General features: G+C 32.9%; 1 protein-coding gene across 2 annotated transcripts; it reads left to right on the top strand.

Moving 5' to 3' along the window:
• Nucleotides 1-2,572: 2,572 nt before the first annotated feature.
• On the top strand, nucleotides 2,573-9,230 carry LOC137814375 (eukaryotic translation initiation factor 3 subunit A). Of its 2 annotated transcripts, none has more exons than XM_068617075.1 (14): nucleotides 2,573-2,716; nucleotides 3,276-3,347; nucleotides 3,500-3,981; nucleotides 4,378-4,593; nucleotides 4,703-5,071; nucleotides 5,176-5,205; nucleotides 5,930-6,157; nucleotides 6,252-6,413; nucleotides 6,688-6,909; nucleotides 7,070-7,276; nucleotides 7,357-7,563; nucleotides 7,716-7,796; nucleotides 8,139-8,340; nucleotides 8,605-9,230. In XM_068617075.1, the coding sequence occupies exons 2-14, from the start codon at nucleotides 3,302-3,304 to the stop codon at nucleotides 9,015-9,017; spliced, it is 2,865 nt and encodes a 954-aa protein (XP_068473176.1). In that variant the 5' UTR covers nucleotides 2,573-2,716; nucleotides 3,276-3,301; the 3' UTR covers nucleotides 9,018-9,230. The 2 variants fall into 2 exon arrangements, with proteins under 2 accessions (XP_068473176.1, XP_068473177.1); XM_068617076.1 differs by having other exon boundaries at nucleotides 2,683-2,909.
• The last annotated feature ends 58 nt before the right edge of the window (nucleotides 9,231-9,288 follow it).

Below are 9,288 nucleotides of genomic sequence, written 5' to 3'. Positions count from 1 at the left end.
TTTCACTGTTTTCTTTGAAGTTTGTTACATTTTAAGCTAATACTTCTCTTCTATCTAAAACCTTTGGACATTTACATTGGAATAGTTCAAGAGTTCTTTGCAGTAGTATTTTCTAATGTAAATGAGAATAAATCCTCTAATCTATTTTTTACCACTAAAAGTTGAAACTGATTTTATGATGCTCTGTATACATTTTGTTTAATGTATAGCAAATGAGTTAAATGATTTGAGTTAGATTAGGCTTTTATCTCATTTTGCAGTTAACTAAAGGACCAACTTTGGCCACTTTAGGAAATTTTTTACTATCATTATTTTCTTACTAACTTTTATTATCATTTTTAAAAAATATATATGATACATTTCAGAATAACCAATATTTTTATGTATAAGAAAAAGTTTATATCTTTGAAGTATCTTTTAATAACTTCTGTAATTTTACTTTTTTATCAAGATTCACAACATCAACAGAATTAATTTGAAATGTGTTTTTTTAAATTAATTATAAATGTTTTGCTGATCACATCAGTAATTATAATTGTAAAGAATATTCACAATTAAATTAGAATTAGATATTTGAAAGAAATATAAATACATTTTGTGATCAAAATTAGAAAAGAATCAATTCATCGTTTTTTATTATGGTAATTTTGAACATTTAAAAAAAAAAGGTTGTAAGAGGATGTATTTGAATTAAATAAGATAAGATGCGACGTTAAAGATTATTTTAAGTTGCATTTCATTTTTTTTTTCGGTTAAAGAAGTATATTATAATATGTACTTTATAATCTCAACCCATATATGTACATGTAGAAATTGCATCATTGGTATTGTCTATCCATAAATATATTTGAGATTATAATTTAGGATGCATTAGTATATTGTGTAAGATATGGTAGAAATAACAAAATGTTATAGAAATTGATTCAACATAATCGTACAAATATTTTTATTTTCAAAAATCAGATTTTACAATTAAAAATGTAATAATATATTATACATTTTTTAAGATATTTTTTTACATCTGAGAATACATACAATTCAAATTGTATATTTTTTAGAAATAAATTTGTTATTTTACCTTTTATAGAAGTGCAAGTTAAAAAACATGGATGTAAAATGTAGTCTCCTTGACTATCAAAGATGTATAAACCTTTATTTTTAGGATTTAGGGTTTAGTTGATTTTAAACTCTCAATCCTCTTGTCCAATTTTTTTTTGGAGAAAAGTACAATCTAATTCACCAATAATGATTGAAAGTGTAGATCCAAGTAACTTTTCACCTTCTTCTCCATTAATATGCTTAAAGCTTTGAACCAACACTGCATCATGAGTCTTCTTTTCCTCTTAAGTGATAATGTTTGTAGAAGAAACTCCTTTACAGAACCAAAAAATCAAGAGAAAACAACATTGAAAAACATTATGCATAGTAGAATATATATTTATGAGAGGAACCAAAATCCTCTAAAATGCAGATAGAGTAACAACGATTAAAATTGTGATAAAGATAAGTAAAAACATGTTAAAATGGGTATGCTGAATTTGTAATAATAGTTTGAAGACAACCTCATAAAAATTGGGAAGAAGCAAAGGTTGAACTGAGATAAATGGAAGGAGGGTCTACAAAAATAGGCAATGAAGTGTAGACATAAAAAGTAACTGAAACAAACAAAACTTTTTAAACCTAAAAACAATAATGACTCTAGTTTTAAATTAAAAGACCTGGTCATGAGTTTGGACTTTATTTTCGAAAAATGTTTTATTTATTTGATTTTAATTCTTTTACTTTTAAACCTTATCTTATTTTTTTTCTTTAAAAGAATGAAATTAGTGTTTTGTTCTTTAAAAACATGTATTTTTTCTCCACACTGATTTCTTTATTACTAAAAAAATACGATATTTTTGTTTAATATTTTTAGATATACTATGTATTATGTATTTATCTTGCTGATAAAAAAAAATTATGAAATATTTGAATGTGTGTTGTTATTTATAAGGGAAAATGATATTTAGATATGTTATATTAATTGTTATGTTTATTTATAATTATATTTAAATTTATTATTTGATTAATAAATATTAATTAAGAAATATTTTCAAAATTTTGAATTTTTAAGAACTAAAACGAATAAAATAGTCACACACTAGTTCACAAACATATTAAACCTATATTTATTTATAAAGTCAGGGATAAATATATTACTTACCGTAAATAATATACCTTTCTCTTTATTTTATTACAAAAAAAGTATTTTCTTGTTAGGTGATTGTTTGTTATTTGTTGTTTTAGAACAAGAAAAAACTATTACAGAATTATAATATGATAAAATTATGTTAGTTATTTTCTTGATAATCTGTTAACTATTTTTGTAGTAGTTTCCATAACATATACTCATTGTAATCAATTTAGTTACTCATTATAAAAATAAATCTTACACAATTATGTTATTTAAATGTTCTCATTGTAATTGCTATTTAAAATAAATCGACAGGTGTTTAAAATAAATTCAATTCTGTTATGGGTCGAATCACACTAAAACTCAAAATAAAAAGCCCGAGTAGACTGAGAACGGCCCAACCAATATATTAAATAAGGCCCATATGTTTACAAATTAGAATAGGCACTTAAACTCTACTGGCTTGCTTCATCGTCTTCTAGGGTAACCACGGCGCCACTTGAACAAGTGCGGCCATATCCAACACTTTTCTTCTCTTCCCAGGTTTTCTTCTCTCTCCTCTTCTTCCTTTCCATATTTATCTCTCTCTTTATCTTTTACGTTTTCACCCTTGTTTCAAACCCTACCTTCTATGCGATTCTGCACCTTCGCCACTGCCAGTGACGGTGACCGTGGAGGACGATAAAATCGTCTTTCGCTTTTTCGATTTACTAGATCCCGATAATTTCGAATCATTGTTTGTTCTTTTCGTTCCTACAACCCTATTACATTTTATAGTTTTATTAATTCTCAATTCTTCATTTTATCTGCTGGTTTAATTTGGCGTATGGGATACGCTGATAATTTCAATTATTGTAGTCGTGAATCTGTTTCTCATTTTTCCTCTTCCACACGACTGTGCTGTTATTAGTGGTTAATCTATCTGATTTTAGGGAACTTTTAGGGAACGTAGACAAATTTACTCGATTCCTCAGTTTATGAATGTATTCTCTTTATTTTGATTCCAATATCCTGAACTGTGATCCATTGTGATGAAAATTTCACTTTAGATATATTTGTTTTTGTTACACTTATTTGTTCTTTTTTATTTGTATCTGGACAGGGTGTCGTATTCTGTGAGTTTTCAGTATGACATCGTTCTTAAAGCCTGAGAATGCTCTCAAAAGGGCGGAAGGTTAGTTATAGCAATGCTTATATATCGTTTGTGGTTTTTGTTTATTTACAGATTTTCTTAAAATCTATTTCTCTTTTTTATATGTTTGTTGATTATGTATAGTGTGATAATGATGTAGTTGAGTGATTCTGGGAATTTCTGTAAATATGCAGAGTTAATCAATGTTGGGCAGAAGCAGGATGCTTTACAGACTCTTCATGACCTCATTACCTCAAAGAGATACAGAGCATGGCAGAAGACACTTGAACGGATTATGTTTAAGTATGTTGAACTTTGTGTGGACATGCGCAAAGGTCGGTTTGCAAAAGATGGACTTATTCAGTATAGGATAATATGTCAGCAAGTCAATGTTAGTTCACTGGAGGAGGTGATCAAACACTTTATGCATCTGTCAACTGAGAAAGCTGAACAAGCTCGGAGTCAAGCACAGGCATTAGAAGAGGCCCTTGATGTTGATGATTTAGAGGCTGATAAAAGGCCAGAGGACTTGATGTTGAGTTATGTCAGTGGTGAGAAAGGAAAGGACAGATCTGATCGAGAGCTTGTTACCCCATGGTTTAAATTTCTTTGGGAAACTTACCGGACAGTGCTCGAGATCTTGCGAAACAACTCAAAACTGGAAGCTTTATATGCTGTAATTCTTTATCTTTTTTTTTTTCCAACTTGACTTTATTGATGCATCATAAGTAGTATCTTCTTAACTTCACAAAAATATAGTTCTTAAGCTAAATAGTTTTTGACATTTATTTATTTTTACTACAAATGATTACTGGCTTGTTGATTATTCCTTCTCTCTTTGAATGGGGTGGTTGGCTTTTTTTTGATAGACTGGCAAATATCCTCTGTTTTACTAAGGTTTTCCTGAGTTCTACAGCGTACTACATTTAGACAATTAAAAGTGGCTTGCTATTTGCAGATGCTTCTATAGATGATATTTGCAGATGCTTCTATAGATGATAATGATAATTTAAGACACATACCTTTTGTTTTTAAAACTTAAACTCCTAATGCATCCTAATGCTATTTGCAGATGACAGCTCATCGAGCTTTCCAGTTCTGTAAGCAATATAAACGAACAACAGAGTTCCGCAGACTTTGTGAAATCATAAGAAACCATTTGGCTAATCTCAATAAATACCGTGACCAAAGAGATAGGCCTGACCTTTCAGCTCCTGAAAGCTTACAACTGTATCTTGATACTAGAGTTGAGCAGCTGAAAATTGCCACTGAACTTGAACTCTGGCAGGTTGGCATTTCTGATTTTTATCTACGCATCTATTACATGTTAGTTTTCTTAATGTTAAAGGCATTGAGAATTTTTGGGCAACAACCTAACAATTTTTTTCTGGGTGCAGGAAGCCTTCAGATCAGTGGAGGATATACATGGACTGATGTGCTTGGTCAAGAAAACTCCCAAGCCATCTTTGATGGTTGTTTACTATGTGAAGCTGACTGAAATATTTTGGATATCGTCAAGTCATCTTTATCATGCATATGCATGGTTCAGGCTCTTTTTATTGCAGAAAAGCTTCAATAAGAATCTGAGCCAGAAGGATTTGCAATTAATAGCTTCGTCTGTTGTTCTGGCTGCACTTTCAGTGCCTCCTCATGACCGCACACATGGTGCGTCTCATTTGGAACTGGAGCATGAAAAAGAGAGAAATTTGAGGATGGCCAATCTCATTGGCTTTAATCTTGAGACTAAACCTGAAAGCAGAGAAATGGTATATTACTTCCCCTCAATTGTAGTATTCCTTCAGGTAGAATATGGAGATCTGTTTTGTTAATCTTACTATTTTCTTCTGTTTCCCTTTTGGTTTGTCCCCAGCTGTCAAGATCATCACTTCTTGCTGAACTGGTAAGATATTCCTTTTAAGTTTATCTTCTTACTTTTTTAAGTTTTTATTGTATATTATTTGCCACTTCAGTTTGTGTGATAGGTTTCCTTTTATTGTCTTTGATGTTCTAGTGTATTTGATTTGCAGTTCTTCATCAACTTATTTTGTCCATGTGGCAAGTTAAAAATATATCTCTTTCTTTTTGTTGCAGCTTGTTTGAATTTTTTTCACAACTTTGTCACGTATATTTTTTCACCTGCTGCCTGTACATATTTGCTGCATGCTAATTATTTTAACCTCAGTATTCTTTCACTATTATCACTGAGGATAAAATGAAAGCAAGATGCAGACTATTATTTAGTTGATGGTACTTGTGGCAAAAAAGCCAACTGAATACTGTGATTCATGTTTGTATTCTAGGTTGTTCAGTACAACAACTACACGTGCTGTTTGATAAACATTACTAACTTAGTAAATGTAATTCTGAGTATCGTAACAATTTTGAAGTTCTTAAGTGATGATGTTGATTGATTTGACTGCTCCTTAACTGCCTTTGTTATATAACTGATTTTCCAATTCATATTTGATTCAATTGCAAGCCTTCTGTATAGCATTGGGTCTATTGATGATGTATTTTGGAGGTTGAGTGGACTCTGGTTATCAGGAGTATTGCTAAGTTAAATGCTTTCCTTACAAAATAAGGCTGCCGAACTCAGTCTCTTTGTGTCTGTTGGTCCATTACAGGCATCCAAGGGAGTGATGTCTTGTGTAACTCAGGAAGTGAAAGATGTTTACCATCTTTTGGAACATGAATTTCATCCCTCAGATCTTGCATTGAAAGCGCTGCCCTTGATAACTAAAATCTCAAAGTTAGGGGGCAAGCTTTCTACAGCTTCTTCTGTTCCAGAAGTACAATTGTCTCAATATGTACCAGCACTGGAAAGACTAGCTACCATGAGGTTGCTGCAGCAGGTGCATTTTCCTTTTTTTGCTCCTTTGTTATGTTGGGGATGAATAGTAAACATGTTTTCCATTTTGTTTTAATGTGTTTCCTCTTGTCTTCTAGGTGTCCAATGTGTACCAGACAATGAAGATTGAGACTTTAACTGGGATGATCCCATTCTTTGACTTTTCTGTAGTTGAAAAGATTGCTGTAGATGCTGTAAAGCAGAAGTTTGTATCCATGAAGGTTGATCACATGAAAAATGTTGTGATTTTTTGCAAAACGGTATGTTTTGTTCATTCTGTTGTAGTTGTCTCCCTCTAAAGTTGTTAACTTTGCAGAAAACTTTGGGCATATTATGTTAACTTAGAAATACTTGAGTTTGTTTATCATATTTATTTCTGCATATTGGTTATTTACAAATGACTTGTTTTTGTTAACAATGTTATGAAACGTCTAGTATCAGCTGCTATGAATCATCATATTCTTCAAGTTTGTTGTATGTCAGCACAGTTCTTTTAGTTTTTTTAATGGCAAAATTGCTTCATCTCTAATGCAGAGTCTCGAGTCTGATGGTTTAAGGGATCACTTGGCCAATTTTGCTGAACAATTAAATAAGGCCAGGCAAATGATTTATCCTCCTGATAGGAAACCATCTAAACTTGGAGCTTTACTTCCAACTTTGACAGAGGTTGTTGCCAAAGAACACAAGAGGCTTCTTGCTCGAAAATCAATTATTGAGAAGCGGAAAGAAGAACAAGAACGACAGCTTCTTGAAATGGTAAAAATTTATGAATACCATTTTTTTTACTGTCTGCTTAATAACTGTTTACTAAAGCTGCTTATGAAGAAGCTCTTAAAATAATTATTTCTCTAACACGATTTAGTCCATGATATCACTTTTTATAATTCAACTGTCTCGTTAATATTTACATTGAAAGGAACGGGAGGAGGAGTCAAAAAGACTAAGACTTCAGAAAATAACAGAAGAAGCAGAACAAAGACGGCTTGCGACAGAGTATGAGCAGAGGAAGAATCAGAGGATCCTCAGAGAGATAGAAGAAAGAGAAATTGAAGAAGCTCAAGCTTTACTCCAAGAAGCTGAAAAACGTATTAAAAAGAAGGGCAAAAAGCCTATCATTGAGGGAGTAAGTTGAAGTCTTCCCTTTGTTAAATTAAATTCTTCATTTATGGTTCTGCAACTGTTGACTATAAACCCTGTCTGTAGGACAAAATCACTAAGCAGACCTTGATGGAGTTAACTTTGACTGAACAACTCCGGGAAAGGCAGGAAATGGAAAAGAAGTTGCAGAAGTTAGCAAAAACAATGGATTATTTGGAAAGAGCGAAAAGAGAAGAGGCTGCACCCCTTATTGAAGCTGCATATCAACAACGTTTAGTGGAAGAGAGACTTCTTCATGAGCGTGAACAACAGGTATGTGTGGGTTACTCTTCTTTGCATCTGTGATCGTGTAACTTTGACATGGGCTTTTTGCATATATGTCTGATAATCACCTCCTACAAAACTTCATTTGAGCCAATATGTGTCTTGTTTGAACTGAATCAGACCTATTTTTGATGATGCAGCAAGAAGTTGAAGTTAGCAAACAGAGGCATGAGGGAGATCTCAAAGAGAAGGAGAGGCTTGCACGAATGATGGGCAATAAGGTTAATATGGACAATCTGTTTGGCTTTTCAAATGTCTTTTTGCGAATCATCTTGGACAAATTGTATTTTCTATCCTTTTTTATTTTGCAAACTTTTTGAGGATATTCCACAGGTTATGATGGGTGAAGACCTATTATTGCCATTGGCCATAAAATTATTGCAACTGTCAAGTATTATTTAATTTAGCCTTATAAAGAAGTCAGGCTCTTGCTATTTTTTTTTACTACCTATTATTTCCATTGGCCATAAAATTACTGCAACTGTCAACTATTATTTAATTTAGCCTTATAAAGTCAGGCTCTTGCCTTTGACTGATATCTTCTCTTGCGATTGATTATGCAGGAGATATATGAGGTCCGAGTTGTTAGTCATCGCCAAGCAGAGTTTAATAGATTGAGAAGAGAACGGGAAGAGCGAATCTCTAGGATTTTGCAGTCGAGGAGACAGGAGAGGGAAAAACTGAGGAAGTTGAAGTATTATCTGAAATTAGAAGAAGAGAGACAACAAAAAATGCATGAGGAGGAGGAAGCTCGGAAACGTGAAGGTATTTTTGAACTGTCTTTGTAGGAAAAGTTCAATATAACTTGTTTTTGTTTAGATCTTTTTAGAAGGTTGAATATGCTCTTTTTTTAAAAAAATTCACAATGATTGTCATATTTTGTTTTCCAATTTCACCTTTCATATTTTATTTTACTCAAGGAAATGCAAGTACAACCGTGGTAATTTACCATCTTTTAACTTTAACGCACAATGTAGTAATAGCCTGTCTTTTGTATTTATCCAACTAATGGTTTCTTTTAAATTTCAGAGGCTGAAAGGAGAAAGAAGGAAGAGGCTGAACGCTTAGCAAAACTGGCCGAAATAGCTGAAAAACAGAGGCAGAGAGAGCGGGAACTCGAGGAAAAGGAGAAACAAAGGAGAGAAGCATTGTTAGGCAGAGCTGCTGAACCAGCTCCTCCTGCTCGACCATTGGAATCTGTAACAGCTCCTGCTGCAGCAGCTGCAGCCGCTGCTGCTCCAACCCCTGGGAAATATGTGCCTAAGTTCAGGCGAACTGAAAGAACAGGAACTGATCCTCCTCCGGAAACAGACCGCTGGAGTAACAGTAGCAGCAGCAGGCAGGATGGTGACAGGTGGCGTAGTGATGATAAGAGAACTAGTTATGTTGCTGGTGGTGGAGGTTCAAGGTCATCTTCTTCTTGGTCCAGGAATCCCCGTTGAATATTTTGTGCCCTGATTTATTGCTGGTTACTTTTTGGAGTTGTCTGCACTCTTTCCAGTTTACATTCTAGAATTCTTTTTGATGCTGAGTTAATTTATTACCTTCTTAATACTCGCAAGTCCTCTAATGGATTGAGGGACATACCAGCAAAATTTTCTATTTATGATTGAATGGATTGAAAATGGTAATCGAAGTTTCATACTTTCGTCCTATTTTTCTACTCAGAAAATAACCAGTATTTTGCCTTTATTTTCTATTTTAAACTTTCGG

The sequence above is a fragment of the Phaseolus vulgaris genome, chromosome 1 (genome assembly GCF_000499845.2).
Source record: "Phaseolus vulgaris cultivar G19833 chromosome 1, P. vulgaris v2.0, whole genome shotgun sequence".
Taxonomy (NCBI): Eukaryota; Viridiplantae; Streptophyta; class Magnoliopsida; order Fabales; family Fabaceae; genus Phaseolus; species Phaseolus vulgaris.
Note: the sequence above shows the minus strand (reverse complement) of the source record. Positions and strands in the feature narration are given on the sequence as shown.